The sequence below is a fragment of the Schistocerca americana genome, chromosome 5 (assembly GCF_021461395.2).
Source record: "Schistocerca americana isolate TAMUIC-IGC-003095 chromosome 5, iqSchAmer2.1, whole genome shotgun sequence".
Lineage (NCBI taxonomy): Eukaryota > Metazoa > Arthropoda > Insecta > Orthoptera > Acrididae > Schistocerca > Schistocerca americana.
Window position 1 is genome coordinate 43,942,700 of NC_060123.1, and position 24,094 is coordinate 43,966,793.

Below are 24,094 nucleotides of genomic sequence, written 5' to 3' on the forward strand. Positions count from 1 at the left end.
ATCCAATTGTTGCCCCCATTCAGTTATGTAGCCCAAGAAGCAGCCACAGCATAACCTCTCCACATCTTCCTCCAGTAAAACGTTAAGTGGGAATGGACTTGCCAACGCTTTTGGGGACTCAAGCAGGCCCTCCTTTGACCTTGTTGCTTCACTGCATACGATCCCTCAGTCTCATTCATTCATGGTGCAGACGTATCCTTTCATGGAGTACTGAGAGGTTTCTCCTGTAATGTTCACAGGGCGGAACTGTATCATTCCAAAAACTCTCTTGCTGGTCCAACGCCATTATAACCAAATTGAGGAGGAGTCACTAGCCATAATTTTCAGCCGCAAAAAGTTCCATAATCACTCACCAAGCAACTTTTGCCCCTTTTTAAGTCTTCCATGTCCCATGGCAGTAAAAAGGCCCATCTCTTCCAGTATTGGGCGCCGTCTTTGTCAGCACGTAACTGTATCATCCAATACTGGTCCACCACCCAACATGCCAAAGCAAATCTTTTATCTCGTTTACTGGTAGCTGAGTTTACTTGTAGCTCAGGATCCAAATTTCGACAAAACCCAGAGGTACGTTTCCACTTGAACGACATGGCAGAAGACGCTGTCGCCCTTCAGTCACTAGAAGCATTGCTGGTGGCCTAACACTCCCCATACGACTCAATCATCCGAGAACTTTAGTGCATGGTCCAGCATGGGTGAGCTGCTGATCGCCACAACCTTCTGGACTCAGACTTGCAAGCTTATTGGCACTGGTGCACCGAGTTGTCTACTCTGTGTGGCGTCCTCCTTCTAAAGGGTGAGAACCACCATGCCTTTGTGGGGGTTCCAGCACCTCTCCAGCAACAGGTGTTGGCCCTCTCGCATGAAGGGCACTGTGGGGTGGTAGCTGGCACGTCTACCACTTCATGGAAATGTGTCCCACCTACCACATCAAGCAAGATGCTGCACGGTCAGACGCTTTTGTGTCTTGGTCCCACTTCCACCTCGATTTTCTGGACCTTTACAGTGCCATACCTGGATCTTATTGTAATGGAGACTGGTACTGCCCTTATCTTTCCCACATATCCCGTACCTCCTCCAGTCATACTATTCGGACATTGGCCACAATTATTTCCATTAAGGGGCTGCAAGAAACTTTGGTGACGGATGACAAGCTCCAATTCACTTCCAACGAATTTCACTTCGTTTGTGAAGCGAATGGAATTCAGTTACATCATACGACACCATTCCATCCGTCTTCCACCAGCCTGGCCGAACATTTCATTCGCAGGTTGAGGACGCAGTTAACCAGGCTCCTTCCACATCAGCCTCTGGACGACGACTTAACGTTAATCCTTGCTTCCTATCGTTCTGCACATCAGGATGGAACCCGCCCCACCAGTCCAAGTTCTCTGTCACCCATCCGCCGGTTGGACCCCCACACCCCTGCCAACTACTTTAGCTTCAGTACGCTCTTTGGGAACCCATCTGAGCCATCATTATTTCGCGGGGACATCACCAATTACTCCCAGCGGTGGGCACAAAACTCTTCGGCAGGTCCATGGTGAGACTCACCGTCTCAAGTGGCATGGTGTGCCACAAGCATGTTAACAAATTATGCACACAAAAGCGCCTTTCCCCATATGGTCCAGATTCTGGAGGCTACGAGCAACCACCTTGGTCCTGCAGTCCAGCCCACATTCCGGGAACCGACGTCCACTGATGTATAGATGGTTCTGGACCCCTTGCTGCTCCGTCAACGTCCTGGAACCGCCCGAGGATGTTGATATGAAGTGCGCTGTCTCTGGTGCAGCCAGGAGCAAGGGGGAGGAATGACATGGTGTGTTACTGCGCCTGTACTGCAACCCATCTGGCACATCTGCGTCGGGGGTTGCCTAAATGCCATGCAACTGCTCTGCATCATAAAAACCCCTCCACTACAACTTCGCCACCTGCTGCCGACCAGCTGCCTCCTCAATGGACACTGCCTGCCTTATGCAGCTCTGCTGATGGTCCGGTCTCCGTGGTTGGATGTCGTATCCTGGTTCACAATATTTGGTCGAACACTGACTCCATTCTCCTTTTCCAAGGATCAATATTGATGTGCACATACTAAAAGCAAACTCATGTGGAACATGATTTCCTTGTGCAGCAATAGAACTTCTTAAATATTAGTTTATGCAGAACTCGAAAAAGTATGAGACTTTGACTTGTCGAACAAAGGTCTCCAACCTGTCAGTCACTTTTGATTGTCAGTAGTGTGTAGTTCGTCGGAGTAGACGAGCATAATATTTTGTTGCCATAAACTGTATTTGTGGAAAATTAGTGACTTCAGTACTGCCTGTGGAGGATTCTTAACATCTGTGAGTGTATATGTCATTCTTCAGACATAGCATAATGATACAAGGACTACTCAGAAATTAAGGAACGATCGGTCGCCAAATGGAAGCCACAATGAAAAACAAAACTGTTTTATTTGGAAGAGTTAGATACACCTTACAGCTACGTAGTTACTGCTCCTACGAGTATATGGGTCGTAGCGTTGTACCTAGTTTCCAGTGCCCTGTTCGTAGTAGGCACCCTCATGAACAGCTCGACAATTTTCTAGACTTGACTGCAGCTCGTTCTCTCTGTCAAAATGTTGTCTTCATAGCTAGCAATTCATTTGATCAGAGATGAAATTCTGAGGGACGCCAGTCTGGGCTGTATTGTTCATGATCATACATTTGTGATAGTAAATGCTGCAAGAGCGTTCTCCTAGCTACTGCAGTATGCAGGTGACAACTGTCATGACGAAGGAAATGCAAGATTGTTACATTATGTGGGTTGCTGCAACTCAGGCGAAATATCACAGCAGGCACCCATAATTGGCCAGAGACACTATTTCCTACATATTTTTAAACGCTCACTGTGCACTCAAAACTGAGATGAACGACGTAACACTATCTACGGGTATACTTGAGACACTAACCAAAATATATGTGCAAAGTTTCATCGGATTTTCACTGTGGTTTCCATTTTGCGACCGATCGTTTTTCCATTCCGAATAGCCGTCGTAATAAAGTCCACTTTTTGTTTGAATTTTTGTACACAATATTACGGTGCAAAAAAGTTGTAGATTAGGGGTGGAGTTACGAATACTGGTTGTCCACTCCTTTATACACACCTGGAAATTGAAATAAGAACACCGTGAATTCATTGTCCCAGGAAGGGGAAACTTTATTGGCACATTCCTGGGGTCAGATACATCACATGATCACACTGACAGAACCACAGGCACATAGACACAGGCAACAGAGCATGCACAATGTCGGCACTAGTACAGTGTATATCGACCTTTCGCCGCAATGCAGGCTGCTATTCTCCCATGGAGACGATCGTAGAGATGCTGGATGTAGTCCTGTGGAACGGCTTGCCATGCCATTTCCACCTGGCGCCTCAGTTGGACCAGCGTTCGTGCTGGACGTGCAGACCGCGTGAGACGACGCTTCATCCAGTCCCAAACATGCTCAATGGGGGACAGATCCGGAGATCTTGCTGGCCAGGGTAGTTGACTTACACCTTCTAGAGCACGTTGGGTGGCACGGGATACATGCGGACGTGCATTGTCCTGTTGGAACAGCAAGTTCCCTTGCCGGTCTAGGAATGGTAGAACGATGGGTTCGATGACGGTTTGGATGTACCGTGCACTATTCAGTGTCCCCTCGACGATCTCCAGTGGTGTACGGCCAGTGTAGTAGATCGCTCCCCACACCATGATGCCGGGTGTTGGCCCTGTGTGCCTCGGTCGTATGCAGTCCTGATTGTGGCGCTCACTTGCACGGCGCCAAACACGCATACGACCATCATTGGCACCAAGGCAGAAGCGACTCTCTTCGCTGAAGACGACACGTCTCCATTCGTCCCTCCATTCACGCCTGTCGCGACAGCACTGGAGGCGGGCTGCACGATGTTGGGGCGTGAGCGGAAGACGGCCTAACGGTGTGCGGGACCGTAGCCCAGCTTCATGGAGACGGTTGCGAATGGTCCTCGCCGATACCCCAGGAGCAACAGTGTCCCTAATTTGCTGGGAAGTGGCGGTGCGGTCCCCTGCGGCACTGCGTAGGATCCTACGGTCTTGGCGTGCATCCGTGCGTCGCTGCGGTCCGGTCCCAGGTCGACGGGCACGTGCACCTTCCGCCGACCACTGGCGACAACATCGATGTACTGTGGAGACCTCACGCCCCACGTGTTGAGCAATTCGGCGGTACGTCCACCCGGCCTCCGGCATGCCCACTATACGCCCTCGCTGAAAGTCCGTCAACTGCACATACGGTTCACGTCCACGCTGTCGCGGCATGCTACCAGTGTTAAAGACTGCGATGGAGCTCCGTTTGCCACGGCAAACTGGCTGACACTGACGGCGGCGGTGCACAAATGCTGCGCAGCTAGCGCCATTCGGCGGCCAACACCGCGGTTCCTGGTGTGTCCGCTGTGCCGTGCGTGTGATCATTGCTTGTACAGCCCTCTCGCAGTGTCCGGAGCAAGTATGGTGGGTCTGACACACCGGTGCCAATGTGTTCTTTTTTCCATTTCCAGGAGTGTATATAACCTGCAGCCATGAAAGACATGCGTACATAAGAGCATACGCATATAAAAATATGTGTATGTAAGACCAAAAGTATACTTTCTCCTTTATTTTATCTAAGAAGTTGGTCCTATTGCATAGTCAGAGATCCTCGCTTTCAACGAGCGCAACAGCTACACTCATTCACCATCTGTCTACTGTGTTCATCACAGTATCAGACGGTCATTTAGCAGGCAGATAGCACCATTATCCCAGTATTCTCTAGTGAGGTACACAAACGGCAGTTTTCATTCGTGGACGTTGTGTTCAGCCAGCAACATGCACTACTACATCTTAATGCAGTGCAAGTTGCAAGGACCAATTGTAACAACAAAGAAGGATGGACTCTCTGTCCTGTTGCTGCAGTTTCCAGTGTCCGTCCACCTGTCATCCATAGGTTGTGGCCGTGCTACAAAGAGGCAGGTCGGTACACAATGCAAGTTGCACACCGTCGCCGATGCGTTCCTGCCAAAAGTGAAGACCGGTATCTGGTCATCTCTGCATTACGGTGTGTTACGCCAGAGCAAAGCAAGACGATTTCAGAAGGGCCACTGGAACCACTGTTTTCGATCAGATTGTAAGAAACAGATTGTGAGAAAGGACCTTACGACCCGAACGTACTTTTAGAGTATCCTGTTTGACACGGAAACGTCTCGCCTTCAGTCTTCCATTCGCACGTCAAGTGCCAGCCTCGTCATTGGCGGAACTTTATTCGGATTTCCTCTGACGCAAGGTGATGACCGTGTTCGTGTGTGGAGATGTCGTGGTGGGTTACACCTGCCAAATGTTATCTAGGAAGTCAACAGATTCGGCCAAAGTTCTGGGATGGTGTGGGTAGGCAAAGTGTTCACATCAGTGCGGTTCTCGTCGTTGTCTTACCGCCATGCAGTACATCCAACATATCCTTTTCGACCATATAGCAGCCGCTGCATACGATGGTGGCCCTGCATTCCCTCTCATGCACGATAATGCCAGAGCCAATATGGTGGCCGTAACAACGAATGTCCCGGGAAGGCTTGTTACTGAAGTAAAGGAATGGCCAGCGGAGAGTCCCAACATAAAACCTATCGCGCCTTTGTGGGACATGCTTCACAGGCGTGTTCTGTTCCACCACGGACGCTGTAAGAACTCTGAAGCGCTTTTTTGAAGATTGGGAACAGTTAACAAGGGAAGACCTCCGTAGACTTACATGGAGCATGTCACATGGGTGTCAGGCGGTGATAAACGCTCGCGGAGGGCATACACGTTGTTGAAGCTCTCGAAGTCTAACGAACAGCATCCTGAATAACGGAGTGAGTGATTGTTTCCGAGACCTGTCGAACGTTTTAGCTCTTATTCTGTAAATAAACGAGTATGTAAAGAAGTTTGTGTACTTAATTTGTGAACGATAAAGGAATGACTTGATTCTTATCCAGTCAGGATTAATGTTCAGTGGATTGGCATGTTCCCTACTTCTTTCGAGCAATGTATGTATTTGTATATCTTAATGTTATTGTTATTTGTAGAATGTAAATGTGTTCAGTGTAACGTAATTAAGAGGAAATCCATTCAGGACCAACTGTGGCGTTGCGAGCTGAAGCGGCAGCACGGAAACACCTGTTAATCCCACTGTACTTACATGGATACGTTGAGGAAGACGGAGAGAAGGAACTCGTTGTATATGGCCATGGAGATGAAGCGGCTCTCGTTGAACTCTGAGGGGGCTTTCCGCACCACGATGCACAGCCGAATGCCCCACACCAGGAACATCACCTCCACTGGAACATAAACGTTTCATAAATACTTTTTGCCGTTCGTAAACTCGGACTCGTTTCGTAAGTAATAATAACTAGGTGTCCACAAACATTGTCTCCAGCAAAGGCGGGCTCTTATACGATTTAGTGTTTACGACAAATAATGACGGGGTGTATGCTGGCCCTCAGAGACAAAATTCGTAATTATAGATAAACAATGACTTGCTGTCAAATTTCACACTGAAAGCATACGATCCATGTGAAGTCTTGTCTCAGAGTAAAACTCCTCCAGCACACCACAAATAGGAATTTTCAACCACAGTGGCATACTTTGATCTATGTTATTGTTTTTTTTTCTTATGTTACTAGTCTTCTCACTGGTTTGAAGCGAGGTACCACTATTTCCTCTCCTGTTGTACTATCCTTGTTTCTCACTAGCCCTTACACTAAATGTCTAAAGTTATTTGCTGTTTATATTCCTAAATCTGTCTTATCCTACAACATTCGCCATCTTCGGATCCGTCTGGTACTACTGAAGTTATTCCTGAATGTCTTAATACAGTTCCTCTCAATCTGACACTTTTAGTCACTTCATACATTCCTTTTCTCCCAGATACTTTGGTGAAATTTCCTATTCCTTACCTTCCATTTCATACCATAAATGTGAACATTCTTCTGTAACACCGCATTTCAAACTCTCCAGTTTCCCCACAGTTCAAGATTCACTTCTATACAGGGCTGAACTTTGTGCAGCGGATGTTCAGCCAAAGTGAGCTGTTGTGCTTCACTTCGTAGATAGCCACATTAATTGAAGACGGATAAAGATAAAAATTTTTTTCACTAGTCGAGACAAAAAGCTCTCTCTCATTTAATATGTGGCAAACCCGCTAAAATATTTTAATTGCGTCGACCACAAGTGTAAGTTAAATACGTAGCTCTCCTCTCGCAGAGACTGAAAATTAACTGCAGCTCATTACCATTGTCTCTGCATGCTAACTGTGAGAACAGACCGCAGTAGAAAGAGCTGGCCATTAGATGCAAGGCTACAGAGTAGTGTGCTCTGTCTGGCTATGTCCCGTATTTCTGCATAAACCGACTAAAGAGAACGGAGAAGTTGTTCTTTGACGAAAAACAGCAATTCGATATTGACGCTGTGTTTACGGTATACTTTATATATCACGTAGACAAGCATTTTCTCTGAGGATATAATTGTATTGCAAATTAATCCTTTTTAAGCACAAAAAGTAGGTTGATTTTACCACACACGTGTCGTTTTATACGTTTAAAGGACCATCAGCTGTCTGCAGTCAAACACATTTACAATATTCATACGTTATTGAGGAAAGATTTTTTTTTTTTTTACTTGAAGGAGCAGATATGTTTTTATTACATGAGAATGTGGGGTATGCATGCAAATTTTCTGTGCAGCAATGTGTCTTGTGTTATGTTATTTATAATAATATGTAAATATATCGCTTGGATAAAGGGGGAAGTGTATTAGTTGTAGGCATAGACTAGGAGGTAGGGGGTGGTAAATAAGTATACAAGGCAGTAAACTGATCACAAAAAGCCACCTAAAGAACTTAAAATCAAAGCTAACAAACAGACTTCTAGTACGTATTAATACAGACTCAAAAAAGTAGAGCATACGTTTTCAGTCAGACAGAAACAAAGACAAATATTTTAAAAAAAGTTTCATTTTAAGTTTTTCGGGGCAGCCAAAAGTCGCACTCAGCATTTTTTTACTGGTTCTGCTCAATTTACTAGCGCTTCGTCAGAAACTGTGGAACCTACACTGTGGAATGTACAAACTGTTTCAATATGGAGACATATATTGACGCAAAGGAGCGCACTCAGTTTATAGTCTGAGAACTTACGTTGAAGATAATTAGCTGGTTACATTGCTGATGTCAGATATTAAGTTGATTATGTAAGTGTTTGTCATGTCATTCCAAAACATAACGCAGTATTTGTATTGAGCGAGTCAAGGTCCTGAATACGAAGGTGATCCAGACAGCCTTCGCCGCAATTTTTTATAATCCGAAATAAGGTACATTCAGGTAATCACAAGCATACGCACCATTCTGTGTACCTTACTCTATATTAACACACAGTCCGCACACAAGTTAAGACCTATGTACGGTTGTTGTTGTTGTGGTCTTCAGTCCTGAGACTGGTTTGATGCAGCTCTCCATGCTACTCTATCCTGTGCAAGCTTCTCCATCTCCCAGTACCTAAGTTATGCTCTGTGCAAAATTCTACCAGACGGCTTCCACTTTCATTTCTTAGCCCCAATCCATATTCACCTACTATGTTTCCTTCTCTCCCTTTTCCTACGCTTGATTTCCAGTCACCCATGACTATTAAATTTTCGTCTCCCTTCACTATTTTAATAATTTCATTTATCTCCTGATACATTTCATCAATTTCTTCGTCATCTGCAGAGCTAGTTGGCATATAAACTTGTACTACTGTAGTAGGCGTGGTCTTCGTGTTTATCTTGGCCACAATAATACGTTCACTATGCTGTTTGTAGTAGCTTACTCGCCGTCCTGTTTTTTATTCATTATTATACCTGCTCCTGCATTACCCCTATTTGATTTTGTATTTATAACCCTGTATTCACCTGACCAAATGTCTTGTTCCTCCTGCCACCAAACTTCACTAATTCCCACTATAACTTTAACCTATCCATTTCCCTTCTAAAATTATCTAACCTACCTGCCCGATTAAGGGATCTGACATTCCACGCTCCGATCCGTAGAACGCCAGTTTTCTTCCTCCTGATAACAACGTCCTCCTGAGTAGTCCCCACCCGGAGATCCGAATGGGGGACTATTTTACCTCCGGAATATTTTACCCAAGAGGACGCCATCATCATTTAATCATACAGTAAAGCTGCATGCCCTCGGGAAAAATTACAGCTGTAGTTTCCCCTTGCTTTCAGCCGTTCGCAGTACCAGAACAGCAAGGCTATTTTGGTTAGTGTTACAAGGCCAGATCAGTCAATCATCCAGACTGTTGCCCCTGCAACTACTGAAAAGGCTGCTGCCCCTCTTCATGAACCACACGTTTGTCTGGCCTCTCAACAGATACCCCTCCGTTGTGGTAGCACCTACGGTACGGCTATCTGTATCGATGAGGCACGCAAGCCTCCCCACCAATGCCAAGGTCCGTGGTTCATGGGGGGGGCTGTATACGGTAGCAGCATTTAATCTGACATGTGTCTGTAGTAGAATTCGTCCTGCTGACTTACCTTGATTTCATTATTTCACGCGAAACGGTGTCCCGCCAGTGACTTCTTCAGTGAACCGAAAACGTGGAAGTTATTAGGGGGGGGGGGGCGTATGGACTGTGTGGCGAGTATCCATACTCTCCCAGTGAAAGAACCCCAGGGTAAAGGCGGTACTGACTTGCAGATCTTTTTTTCAGTCACCAGACTTCTGTCTGGTTTGATGCGATCCGCGACGAATTCCTCTCCTGTGCCAACCTCTTCATCTCAGAGTACTACTTACGTACTCAGTTATTTGCTGGATATATTCCAGTTTCTGTCTTACTCTAAAGTTTTTTCCTCTACAGCTCACTCTGATACCATGGAAGTGATTCCCTTATGTCTTACAGATGTCCTATCATCCTGTCCCTTCTCCTTGTCAGCATTTTTCACATATTACTTTCCTCTCCGATTCTGTGCAGAACCTCGTCATCTAATATCTTACCAGTCCACCTTATTTTCAACATTCATCTGTAGCACCACATCTCGAATGCTTCAGTTATCTTCCGTTCCGATTGTCCCACAGTTCATGTTCCTATATCTTACAATTCTGCGCTCCAAAAGTACATTCTCACAAAATTTTTCTTCAAATTAAGCCCTGTGTTTGATGCTGGTAGTTTTGTCTTGGCGACCCCTGTCAGAGATTGTAGTCCTGCCTGGGGCATGGGGGCGTGTGTGTTGTCCTTGGCGTAAGTTAGTTTAACTTAGATTAAGTAGTGCGTAAGCCTAGGGACCGATGACCTCAGCATTTTGGTCCCATAGTCCTTACCACAAATTCCAATTCTCTTGGCGAAGAATGCCCTTTTTGCCAGTGCTAGTCTGCTTTTGATGTGTTCCTTGCTCTGTCCGTCATTGGTTATTTTACTGCCTAGATAGAAGAACTCCTTAACTTGACATACTTCGTGAACCATCAATCCTGACGTTACGTTTCTCGCTGATTTCATTTCTGCTACCTCTCATTACTATCGTTTTTCTTCGATTTACTCTCAGTCCGTATTCTGTACTCGTTTGACTGTTCATTCCATTCAGCAGATCATATAATTCTTCTTCACTTTTCCTGACGATAGCTATGTCATTAGCGAATCGTTTCACTGACATACTTTCACGCTGAATTTCTGCTTCACTCCTGAACCTTTCTTTACTTCCATCATTGCTTCTTCGATGTAAAATCCGAGCATGTCGTTCTTGGTCTTCCACCCTTGTTATTCCCTCTTGCCTCTTGTTCATATTGTATATTATCTCTTTCTCCCTATAGCTCATTCCTATTTTTCTCAGAATTTCGAGCATCTTGCACCAATTTATACTTTAGAACGCTTTTTCAAAGTCAAAAAAATCCTATGAACGTGTGTTGATATTTCTTCTTCCTTGCTTCCATTATCAGCCGAAAAGTCAGAATTGCCTCTCTGGTGCCTTTACCTTTCCTGAAGCCAAACTGATCGTCATCTGGCTCATCCTCAATTTTCTTTTCGATTCTTCTGATTATTATTCTTGTCCTCAACTAGGATGCATGAGCTGTTAAGCTTACTGTTCGATAATTCTCGCACTTGTCAGCTCTTGTAGTCGTCGGAATTGTGTGAACGACACTTTTGCGAAAGTCGGATGGTACTTCGCCAGACTATTCACGCCAACGTGAATAGTCGTCTTGTTGTGACTTCCCCAACGATTTCAAGATTTCAGAAATGCTGGTGGAATGTTACCTATCCCTTCTGCCTTATTTGATCTTAAGTCCTCCATATCTCTTAGGAATTCCGATACTGACAGTGGATCCCCTATGTCTTCTAAATCGAGAACTGTTTCTTATTCTGTCACATCAGACAAATGTTCCCCATCAGGGAGAGCACCAATTTAATGTTGCCGCTTATCAGCTCTCTCCTCTGCGTTTGACAGGGGAACTGCCCTTTCAGTCTTTTCTATATGCTGAGTCAGTACTTCAGACAGTCATTTTTTTCTATTTCTTCACATTATTCATGTAGCTATTTCGTCTTAGCTTCCCGGAACTTCGTCTTCGTTTCATTCCTCTTCGACATGTATTTCTGTATTCCTGTATATCCATGAACGTTTATGTACTTCCTTCTTCCATCGATCAACTGAAGTGTTTCCTCTGTTACTTATTGTTTCTTCGCATTTGTCTTCTGCGTCACCTTTCCACCTTCTATACGAATGCCCTTTTTAGAGATTTACATTTCTGTTCAACTCTATTGCCTACTGAGCTTTTCTTTATTGCTGTATCTGTAGCCTTAGAGAACTTCCAGCGTATCTCGTCAATCTTTAGTACTACCGTGACTCTTCTTTGTATATAGTCTCCCTAACTAATGCCTTGAACTTCAGCCTACTTTTCATCATTACTACATTATGATCTCAGAAATATCTGCTCCTGTGTATGTCTTACAACTCAGTATCTGATTTCCGCATGTGGTTCCGAATTTTCGTGGAGGATATCCACGTTAACCACATTGGAAACTCCATGGCGCTTCTTCCTGATGGCCACCCGCAGGCGTGACAGCATGGAGCAGCAACGGTAGGCTTTGGTGGATTCAACTAATTGCACGAAATCCATAACTTGCGAATCACTGCGATCACTGAAGACTTCACATCACTTTCTCAATACTGAACAGAACAGTTCTTTCGGTGAAAGGTGAAGCCGGAAGTTTCCACACCATGCTCTGTTGTTTCGATTCTGGTGTGAATCGCAGTATCCCCCTTTCACCGCCAGTAAAATTGCGGTCCAGGAAACTACGACTTTCCTCTGTACAGGATCGAACATTATTTTATGAACGAATCATTCGCTAACCTTTCGTCACGTCATCCAGCTGCTTAGGCATCCACCGACTTAACACTTTCTGGTACACTAAGGGTCTGTGAATGATGACGCCAACAGCCTCATACGAAACACCAAGCTGCCGGGGAGTGTGCACACACCGACGCGTTTCCGCCATTGCATGCACGGGGGAAATGTCGTTGTCACTCAATTCTTCATGGCCTTTTGCGAGCGCACACCACCACCTCAGGCGTCTTATCAAAGCAAGACACTGTTCCTCATTCGTGGGCTTCAGTTTCCTGTGGATTTCGATAGACATTGCTCCCATGTTTCATAGAACGCAAATCACACTTCGTTGCTGTTATACTACGGAGAGTGAAGGAGCCATCCTCAAAGGCAGACAGCAGGTCCATGCTCTGGAGCTAGTAGTAGATAAAGCCGGGACGTTCCAGAAAACACCACCCATGGGAATGGATATGTTGACTTCGCATTTAATGCCGTAATTTGGCTACAAAAAGTAAGGACAAGGAATTCTTGTTTCGACATCCTATATCTACATCAATTTGAATGTACCTCACTAAAAACCACTGTAATTCAATTATTACACTATTATCGAACTATGGTACATAAATTCCATTGCTTAGGAAATGCATTTAGCCGCACGGGATTAGCCGAGCGGTCTCGTTCTCTGCAGTCATGGACTGTGCGGCTGGTCCCGGCGGAGGTTCGGGTACTCCCTCGGGCATGGGTGTGTGTGTTTGTCCTGAGGATAATTTAGGTTAAGTATTGTGTAAGTTTAGGGACTGATGACCTTAGCAGTTAAGTCCCATAAATTAAAAAAATGCATTTAAATTGCTACAGGAAACAAAATTAACATTTGAGTCGCAGCATTTATGGGCGTATATATAGAGATATCGCTCGTGCACCAGACAGATTTCATTGTTGAGATACATATTTAAAAATAAATCTTTACAAATATATGGCTAAAAGACATTTCAAAACAACTATTTTAGAAAATACTTCTGTAAGGAAACGCCAGACTCAAGTTTCGCTCTTCCTCGGTATTTTCCAGGTGTAGCTCCACCTTTTGTGACTCTTGAACAGAGTATTCACATTCCAGTCCCCCATGACTAATAAAGTTTCCTCTACCCTTATGGACTGACTTATATGTTCAATATCGGCATGTAGTTTCTCTACCACTTCAACTTCTGCTTGCGACGTCAGCATGCATACCTGAACTATTGTTAAGGGTGTCCGTATGCAGATGATTTTGATGACAAGAACCCTGTCATTGCTCGCAGTAATTCATTTTCTGCCCTACCTTCCTATGAATAATTAACCTCACTTCTGTTATACCATCTTCTGCTGATGTTGATATTACCCTGTAATCCTCTGGCCAGAAATTCCTGTCTCTTTTTCATTTCATTTCACTGATCACTATTGTTTCTAGACTGAGAGTTAGAATTCCCCTTTTCAGATATTATAGCTTTCCTAACATGTTAAAACTTCTGAGATTGCACTCCTATATTCATAGAACTCCACACTTTCGTTGAACATTCGGCCTTTTTCTCATGGTCACCTCCCACTTGGCAGTCCCTTCCCGGAGATTAGAATGGGGGACAACCCTGGAGTCTTTTGTCTTTCTTCAATTAGTGGCCACATATCCTGTGGATACACATTATGTGTCTTTAATACAATGGTTTCTATTGGTTTCTGCATCATCATGCCTGTTATCATTTATGATTCTTCCGCCATTTCAAGTGCGAAAGTGTGTAATAAACCTCAGCCTACTCCTGCACACTTTTTGACAAGGCAACAGACAGATCCACTCTTCAGCCGCCATTTCTGACGATTTTTATTTAAATTTAAAAGAGTGGCAAGTTTCGAACCTGGGACGCAGGACTTTTTGACTACTAGTCGAAGATGCTACCACTAGACCACAGGTGCCATAACTTCAAAATATGCTAGGATGAATGTTACCCTCTGCTACATAATTCACTGTGATACACCACAGTAAGGTTAGTTTTGCTGGTTGACCAACGTGCACCTCGTGTAAAGAGTCACTGAATCCGATAGAAGAGCTGCAGAATAACGCCATTATGTTCTGAGCGCATGAAACGATGAAGGCAAATATGCATGCCTGTTTCATTTTACTCCGCCATCGATTCCTTAATTTAGAAAAAGGAGAGCACTTGGATTGCTACGAATACTTTCCTAGTGAGCATGTACCACAGTGACTCGTAGTATGGTGCCCTATGTAAATATTCTTTCCTCTCACGAAACGAGGTACTCATTCATTTTGAATGTTTTTAGCATTGTGAGAAGACAGACTGCAGTGGAGTTGCATCTGAGAAAAAAGGAAATTTTGCCGAGCGCATCTCTGTGCGGGTTGACCGGAGGATCTATAGGCGAATTCGTGGGACGAGGGCTTCCAAAGCTGCGAAGCATTGTCATTGTTTAGAATCACTGGGTTTGAGGGGGAAGCCGAGGGCGGAGGTACAACGAGAATTAGGCCAGGGATGTTTATGCATTTCTAAAAGCAGCTTTGAATATTGCGATCAAGTATTTTTGAAAACACTAGGCCACAAAATAACGAGGTAGCCCTTTACCATTTTCCTCATTTTGAAAGCCCTCGGGAGCGAGACTAGTGCCTTGGGCGTGAAGGCGCCGGATTGGAGTGTTTGACTGTGACGTAACAAGCACATGGCGATGGCAAATCTTAATTCGTAGTAGGAGATGGCTCTATGGCTTGAGTGATGGCGGAAGACGATGCATTATTTAGGTGACTCTGATCTGCAGGGAAACCTCGCTATTGCACCACAGTTCTTTTGCAATTTCTCTATTGGCAAAAGACGCTGCTTGCCGGGAAATGAAGCGCAGTCCAGAGAAGAAGGAGACACATTTTTAGGAAATTCAGTCGCCAACCGTAGGCGCGGGTAGTCAGACGTTCGGACCCGGACCGTGTGATGAGGGGTGGGAGACAGGTCTATGGACTTGAGTTGAGACGGACAGCAGCGCAGCTAAGCGGACCAGTAGAGGCCACGGTTGCCGCTGTCGCGACGCGCTCTCCTGATCTCGGTTGAGCCACATCCACTGTTCATCACAACATTTGATATTACGCGGTGAGCACTTGACGCGGTGCAGCAATATAGGTGACACTGTCTCACACTTGATACTGTCGCCAGTCTTCGATCAGAGAATAGTACTGAGAACATGATTTTCGTCATTAGTCTGTCAGGATTTCGTGGCGTGAACGTAAGGTTCAGATCGAGTTTGAATTCACTTCGCCTACGTGGCAGATAGCACAGTAACTCTGTTATTCAGAATAACCACTCACATGAAGATAGTTATTCATTGTTTCCCACTTTCTTCTAATAGTGTAATAAGCTGTGTTGTTTTTGGAGTAAACTTGGGTTCTGGATTTGTTAGAAATTTTCCTATAAGATTACTTATTATGCAAATCCCCCGCCTGCCACTGCGGCCGAGCTGTTGTAGGAGCTTCAGTTCGGAACACCGCTGCTGCTACGGTCGTAGGTTCGAATCCTGCCTCGGGCATGGATGTGTGTGATGTCCTTAGGTTTTAGGTTTAAGTAGTTCTATAAAGTCAGAGGACTGATGACCTCAGATGTTAATTCCCATAGTGCTTCGAGCCGTTTGAACCATTTTTGCAAATCCACCACTTTAGGATCTACGCATACTGACTTAAAGAATCACATTACTGCCTAAATTTATGTATATCTAAATTAATTGTGCAGATCTTAACGATGTCCTCTGGCCTCTTTGAGCCGCGCGGAAGTAGCCGAGAGGTCTCAGTCGCTGCAGTCATGGACTATGCGGCTGGTCCCGGCGGAGGTTCGAGTCCTCCCTCGGGCAAGGTTGTGTGTGTTTGTCCTTAGGATAACTTAGGTTAAGTAGTGTGTAAGCTTAGGGACTGATGACCTTAGCAGTTAAATCCCATAAGAGTTTACACACATTTGAACATTTTTTTTTTTTGCCTCTTTGGTATTGGTTTTCTTGGTTTTCTGAGTAGGCGTTTTCAAACCTGGAGCGATGACAACCCAGTCCGATACTTTTACATCCGAAACATCTGAAATCTTCATCAGTAAATCTATCCATACTGCGGTGTATCACTGATAACCTACAGCCAACAGGGTTGGAAGAACAAGTAAGGGACAGAACCGAACAGTACTGAATAGTATCAAGTGGGCGAAGAGTATAGTGGGCAGTGAAACTATCATCAGCAAGTACCAAGTGTGAATCGGGCAAGGTGATTTCCTAAAAACGGAACCTTTGCATAATGACGATATGAAGCAACCAAACTACCAACCTAATGCTAGTAACGCCTCACCCCCACACCTGTCCCGCTGAAACCATAAACCAGCTGGTTTTTGGAATATAGACCTTAAGCGCAGAAATTCTAAAATATTGTAAAATAGATTGTTTTTTATTTGTTGTATCTAGCACACTGCTCAGCTCAACGAAAACTCACTCTCCACGTTATAGTGAACTATCGCACCTATCCGACTTCTAAAAATATACTTAGGATCGATAGCCTAACTTTTATACCTGTATGATCTCGGTCCAGAATTATAGAACCATAAATTGCTTCACAACCACAGCATTATCATGTCATAATAGACTAGTGTTTCGGAAGCTACGGTAATCTTGAATCAAACTCAGTGTAATTTCACTGTCTGTTGAAAGGTGTCTGAACACCTGTTTGTGGACGTTAATTTGGTGTTGTGTAGTTCCCTCCCGCGTAAGATGCCTTGAAATCTACTGAAGACGCTTTCAATGGTGTGTCTGAATATCTGAGGAGGAATGGCAAACCACTCTTGCTTACAAGCGAAAACCAGAGATGGTTCAATACCGGATACTAGGTTTTGGCGCTAAGTCGACTTTATAACTCATGCCAGAAGTGTTGCAAGGGTTTAAGTTCGATACTCTAGACAAAGTAATTGAATTGAGGGATGTTAGTGCCGATAAACCCGCAGCTCGTGGTCGTGCGGTAGCGTTCTCGCTTCCCACGCCCGGGTGCCTGGGTTCGATTCCCGGCGGGGTCAGGGATTTTGTGTGCCTCGTGATGACTGGGTGTTGTATGCTGTCCTTAGGTTAGTTACGTTTAAGTAGTTCTAAGTTCTAGGGGACTGATGACCATAGATGTTATGTCCCATAGTGCTCAGAGCCATTTGAACCATTTTTTTGGCGATAAACCGTTGCCCCACTTTACGACAGCGCTGACAAAAATAATCATCGTTTCCGAACTGTTTCTTTACTACATGCAGTACACAATGGTGTAAGATCTGTTCTTATCCTTCAGCATTTAGCGTTTTCGTCTGCGCAGTAAGGTGACAACATCCTAACCACGAAAAGCAGCGTGTACCGCTCACACCACCTCCTCTGCCCTTCGCTATTCGCATGACGCGTGACGGTAGGTAAAGTTCGTCACGCATTCGCCAAACCGAAAGCTTCCATCGGATTGCCAGAGCGTATAACTGATTCATCACTCCAAATCACCATTAGCGAGTCATCCAATGACCAATGGGGTTGTTCTTTACTCAAAAAATGTTCAAATGTGTGTGAAATCTTATGGGACTTAACTGATAAGGTTATCAGTCCCTAAGCTTACACGCTACTTAACCTAAATTATCCCAAGGCAAAGACACACACCCATGCCCGAGGGAGGACTCGAACCTCCGCCAGGACCAACCGTACATTCCATGACTGCAGCGCCTGTGACCGCTCGGCTAATACCGCGCGGAACGGGCCGACTTGGAGCAGAAGACGCACCACAGGACATTTCAATTTCCACTGTCTACATTTTTACAAATACATTCATAAAACTTTGTCAGAATGGCCATCAAGGATTCGCGATTCACATTCGTAACACTGGAAGATCAAAAACAAGACCAAATTAATTTTTACATGTGAAATTTAATCTTTTTTTCACTTGCTACTGACTCCATTTGTAGCTGTAGGTACACTTTTCTTTATGAGTAAGATATATTCTTCGATGAATTTAGCACAGCATATAAACCATACTTGCAGGTGTATAAAACTCTAGAATTTCTTTATTTTATGGAAAAACGAATGAGCTGTTAAATTTTAAACTTCATATTTAGATAATAATCAAATTTTATCGTTAATTATCTCAATTCTTACCACAGTTTTAATAGATTTGGAAAATTCTAAAGTTTCACACACCTGTAAGTATGGTTTGTATGCTGTGCAAAATTAATTGAAGAATATCTCTTACTTATGAAGAAAAGTATACCTACTGCAACGAATGCAGCCAATTGTAAGTGAAAAAAATTATCAAATTTCAAAAGTAAGAAAATTTTTTTTTATGTTTTTGAGCTTCCACTACTATGAGTGTGAGTCCTGAATCCTTCCTGATCATCCTGACCAAATCTTCTGAATTTGTTTGTGAAAGTATAGACAGTGGAATTAAAATGTGGTGGTACTTCTGCTGCTCCAAGTCGGCCCGTTTGACTTCCTATCCCCCTTATCATTGACTACAGAAATATGTGGCTTATGGAGGAATGTCCAACTATTTTAACCCATTCTTTTTAACCCCCTAGGCAAAATGTGCTAGCTCGAATTCCGTGTGAATAGTAGAACTCACACGTGCTTCTTCCACTGATTACATGCCATTTTTTACAACCACCCTCCGAAATGCGGGACGGTCCATGTCCATCAGTACATGATATCTGTACATATACCTGTGGTAGTTCCTTTGCGTTTCCACTTCACGCTCACCTCATCAATATTCAGTTTTGGCAGATTTAGAAGGGAAATGTCCTGGGGTTCTTTATTCGGTAACATCCAAACAGTAGTCCACTTTAGAACTCACTGAGGACCCATTATGTTGCTGCGGTACCTCTAATAACAACATAGTACACTCCGCCTCCTTTTCTTATATGGTTGTTATGACCCTCGTGACACCTCGTGGTAAATTTAGCATTACTAAAATTTTGGATATTTGTGGTAATTTCCTATGGGACCAAACTGCTAAGGTCATCGGTCCCTAGGCTTACACACTACTTAATCTAACTCAAACTAACTTACGCTAACGACAACACACACACCCATGCCCGAGGGAGGACTCGAACCTCCGACAGGGGGCAGCCGCGTGAGCCGTGGCAAGGCGCCCCAGACTGCACGGCTACCCCGCGCAGCTTAGCATTACATCATCATCATCATCATCATCATCATCATCAGTTATCTGCTATATTAGCAGGTCTTTTGCCTCTCCATTTTCTGCGATCCATTGCTTCCTTCTTAAGGCTGCTGTATGTTGTACCGCCATCATGTCATCCAGTATCTGGAATCTCTTCCTTCCTCGCTTCCTTTTCCTTCTTCATAACCTTCTAAAACTGTTTTTAACAGTCTGTCATTCTTTCTTAATATAGGCCCAATCCAATTTCTTTTTCTTCTTTTTATTACATCTAGTAACCGTCTTTTCTCTGCCACTCTTCTCAATAACTCTTCATTTTTTACCTGTCCGTCATTCTTTCTTAATATAGGCCCAATCCAATTTCTTTTTCTTCTCTTTATTACGTCTAGCAACTGTCTTTTCTCACCCACTCTTCTAAATATCTCTTCATTTTTTAATCTGTCCATCCAACTTATTCTTTCCATCCTCCGCCATTTCCACATCTTAAAAGCCTCCAGCCTTTCTCTGTCTTTCTTCTTCATAGTCCATGTTTCAGCGCCATATAGAAGAACACTCCATATAAGACATTTTATGAGTCTCTTCCTGAGTTCTCTGACCAGACCGCTGCAGAAAATTTTCCATTTCTTATAAAACGCCTCTCTTGCCATTTCTATCCTTGTTTTAATTTCTGTGCTGCACTTCCAGTCGGTGTCTATCCTGCATTACATACGAGTGTGTATATGTGATTTCGGTAGCTACAGACAAGGTCGGGCAACTAAATGCAGCGTTTACCGTCGTTCTCAATTCTTCTGGTATAGAAACTTAACTAGCTTTAATAAAGGTACGGGAGAGTGTTGTGCATTTGAACACTTTTGAGAGTTTCGCCTATAACCACGCACTCTCGCGTCTCACAATAACACTTGAAAATGCCGCAAATTGCTTATGGTAACCTCCAGCGCGCTCCTTGATGTGATTCAGAAATCGAACAATAGATTGAAACACCGACTAGGAAACATTATGTGATTCTAGGCACACTCTCCTCCAGGTACAACTTTTTCCTGTACTGGTACTGCCTTGTGAAATCAGCGAAACATATGCAACGCTTACGTACGTAATGACACGTTAAATTCCTGTTTGATTTGGGATAAAAACAGGCGTTACGGCGCCAAAACCGCTAATAGTATGTTCAATGTTTTGTGATGTAGTCGCAACGACGAACCTTAAAGAATATTTTGTCAAATTATCTTTGTTTTAAACCAGCTAGAATGCTCGTACGAATAAAACAGTGGTGGGGAAAATTTCACGGGCTTCACAGTTGTCAAACGGAATTCCAAGGTCGCACCTCCAGACTAATTTTTACAGCACACACTCGCAAGCAAGGTCAGGGGCACGCCATTAATTGCGTTAGCGGTTTTCTAATCTCGGCTGTTATCGACAGCGGTGACGTGTAACCGGCTGCGCAGCAAATTGCTTTCCGGGCATCAATCACAGTTTACCAGGCAGATGCGTTGCCCGTCCGCATATTTCATGTTTCACTTAGCGTGTGATGGATTTTAGTTGCAGGGTGACTCGTTTCATTGCTATTTAAATCAAGCAGTGACATTCGAAAAAAGAGAGAGATCCTCAGCTAACAGCGGAGTGCTTTCTTTCGGTAAACGTATGTATTCAGTGAATTCAATACCTGCAAAATATAATATTTACGATTGGGTGCGTTCCAAAACTCGTAATGTCTGCCCTATTAATGTTACCACGTCCACAGTTCAATTCCTGCACGGGTATCGTTTCAATTAATTTCTAAGTTCGGTAAAGAAGTTTTCATAAACAATTTTCAATACCCTCTCTTTCTTACCTGCATTTCTTTTAGAAAGAAAGAGTGCGATGGTTCTAATAGTAGGGGAGAGTTAGAAGATAGTGTACATAGGAACAAGTGACTCTTTTAGGTTGGTAGTTCACTCTAGTGACTGAAGTTAGAATCACATTAAGAAATTAGCGTTACAGACAGCCATAAGCAGTTCCCGTGATTTTTTTTGAGATTTTGTTGTTGGTAGACGTGTATCTTGGAACACATGAAGGTCTGGTGCCATGCGATGTTTGCAGTTTAGCTCAAGTTCTCTAGTGTCTTAGAATTTTACTTGTATTGAAAATGGAAATTGTGTTCCTTCACAATACCATCAATTTCAAAGTGCATTTAACCTGTTTAACCGATAACTGGCTTTTCATAACACATCAGCATAACTTTATTTCATTTACTGAGTATTGTGGTGCAATAGCATAATAATGCAACATAGAGATTATTAAATTCAGCGCAGACAAAGTTTTGTCAATTTTTAAATTTCAACAGAACATTCGTCCATAGATACAAGACCATTTTGTAACTAGGTCATGTTTCTACATTTGGAAAAAACTTTAATTTTCCACAGTAATCCTCGCAACTTCAGGAGAAGACTGCATCAGACAGAAGGTCATTGACTCCATTTAAAACTTGATGAAGGAAATACGCTTAAAATTCTATTACAGATCTGGCTAAGAGCGGTAACCCCAAAATACATCACTTTCCCATACGTATGATTCCCTGGATACATTATGAATTATAATCGTAAAATTTTATCTTTCACAAGATACAAGGCAAAAAAAAAATTGCAGCACAAAAGAGGAAGTTATTGAAAGTCTGTCTGTAATTTGAGATTGATTTAAAAAGAGATGCAATACCAGATTGAAGTTATTTCTTCAAGCATCTGCTCTGAGTCTTCATGATTTTTATCAGTCGAGTGATGATCCCAAGCAGGAGAAGCATGATATACTTCAAAATGTTCCCGTGATGGTCTATAGCGAGACCAGTTTGGCTCCGGACGTCATGTTAGGCGACAGTGAATACAATGAAAAGTATATGAACTCTGGGTACTGAAGAATAGACGAACAATGCGAAATACCATGATTATTATCAGTCGAGTGATGCTCCCAAGCAGGAGAAGCATGATATACTTCAAAATGTTCCCGTGATGCTCTATAGCGAGACCAGTTTGTCTCCGGACGTCATGTGAGCTAGGCCACAGTGAAACTGTTTTCACATTTAGACAAAATTTTCGGAGGAACGTTTTGAAAATCGGTTTTAGTCAATAAAATATAGACTAACGATTAAAAGTAGGCAGCCTATTAAGTAGAACAATAGTGGGTGGTATTTGTTGCTACATTTTTTTACAATGGATGCAGGTGATTCTGTTGTTACGTTGTGAAGTCAAAGATGGGATGCCAGGCAATATGAAATACTTGGTATTCCATAAAGCCTCTCATGACTGTACAGGAGCGAAGATTAGGTTTCTGTCTTATATAAACAGGCGAATATAAAATGAATTTCCCGTATCACATAAACAAATAATTGTTTCGAAACTTTGATTTGATGCTAAACTTAAGTAATCCCTTATCGAATTAAATTTTTTTCAGTTACTGATGGGTAATTCGTATAAGAGCAATCTCAGAACTGCGTTTTGTGTACATAAAGTATGTTTTACCTATTTTACGTGATTAACAGCAGTTTTATGCCAATATTCCGTATTTCCCTAATATTCCGAACTAGGCATCAACTGTAACTTCCAAATTTTTTTCGGTGGTAAGCTTTTAAATTTCATTAAGAGAAGTACAAGTACTTATTGCCAGAGAGTTCAAACTTATAATAACGTGTGTCTGAGAGTGAAGAATGTGTTCAATTTCAAGATACAGCTTCAAAAGTAAGTGATATTTCATAGTTGTCGAAATCCATCAACTACTCAGCAACATAAATATCAATTAGTAGTAATGTCAAGGATAATAAAATAATAATGACTGTGCTTTTTGTACTGCTCATCAGAATACAATGTTCTTTAATGTTCTGATTCTCTGGACACAAAATAACTACTTATTGGTGCTTAACAAATGCTCTCATCTAATCAGTCCACTGGTTCAAAATACAGTCATACTAATTATCACCTCCCTCTGTCACATCTAAGTCAGCGAGCAAAACTACAAGTGATGACAGAGGTTCAAATTAACTAACCTAAACTGCCTCTCTGGTGAAACAAGCGAACGATTTCTTTTTTTAAATTTTGGTGTGTTTCCTGACACAAAAAGGTTACTCAATGGCGTGTAACAGATATTAACGTCTTATCTATCAGTATACTGGTCCAAAAGATAATAATAGTAATTTTCACCTTCTTCATCACATCTGACTCAGCTAGTAAAAGTACAAGCGATGACACTGTCTCCATTGTGAAACATGTGTGCATTGCTAAATCAAAGACGTATTTTAATTATTCTTTCAGATACGACAGGGTATATGATTGTCCGAAAATTAACACAATGAAACAGCTGTGACGAAGCATTATTTATTTATACTTGTTTCACCGTTTATGCTACCATTACTTTCGTTACCAAAGTAATTTGATTAAAACACAAATCTGTATGTCTCAATAATTCACACATTTCCTTAAATATTAGTCATTCCGGTCCGAATACTTTGGAATGTCGTTTAAGCATTTGTCATTCTACATTTTTGAATAACCAACGACATGTTTCAGCAAATAGCCGTCATAATACTAAATATTTAGTAGAATCAAACGCC

At 43.1% G+C, this 24,094-nt stretch overlaps 1 protein-coding gene across 1 annotated transcript in view; it reads right to left on the reverse strand.

Moving 5' to 3' along the window:
- The window catches only part of LOC124615633 (probable G-protein coupled receptor CG31760), a 611,636-nt gene that overhangs the window by 76,446 nt on the left and 511,096 nt on the right, over positions 1–24,094 (reverse strand). Inside the window, exon 8 of the mRNA XM_047143641.1 lies at positions 6,201–6,339. Coding sequence (XP_046999597.1) covers positions 6,201–6,339 — 139 coding nt within the window. The remainder of the gene's footprint in view (positions 1–6,200; positions 6,340–24,094) is intronic.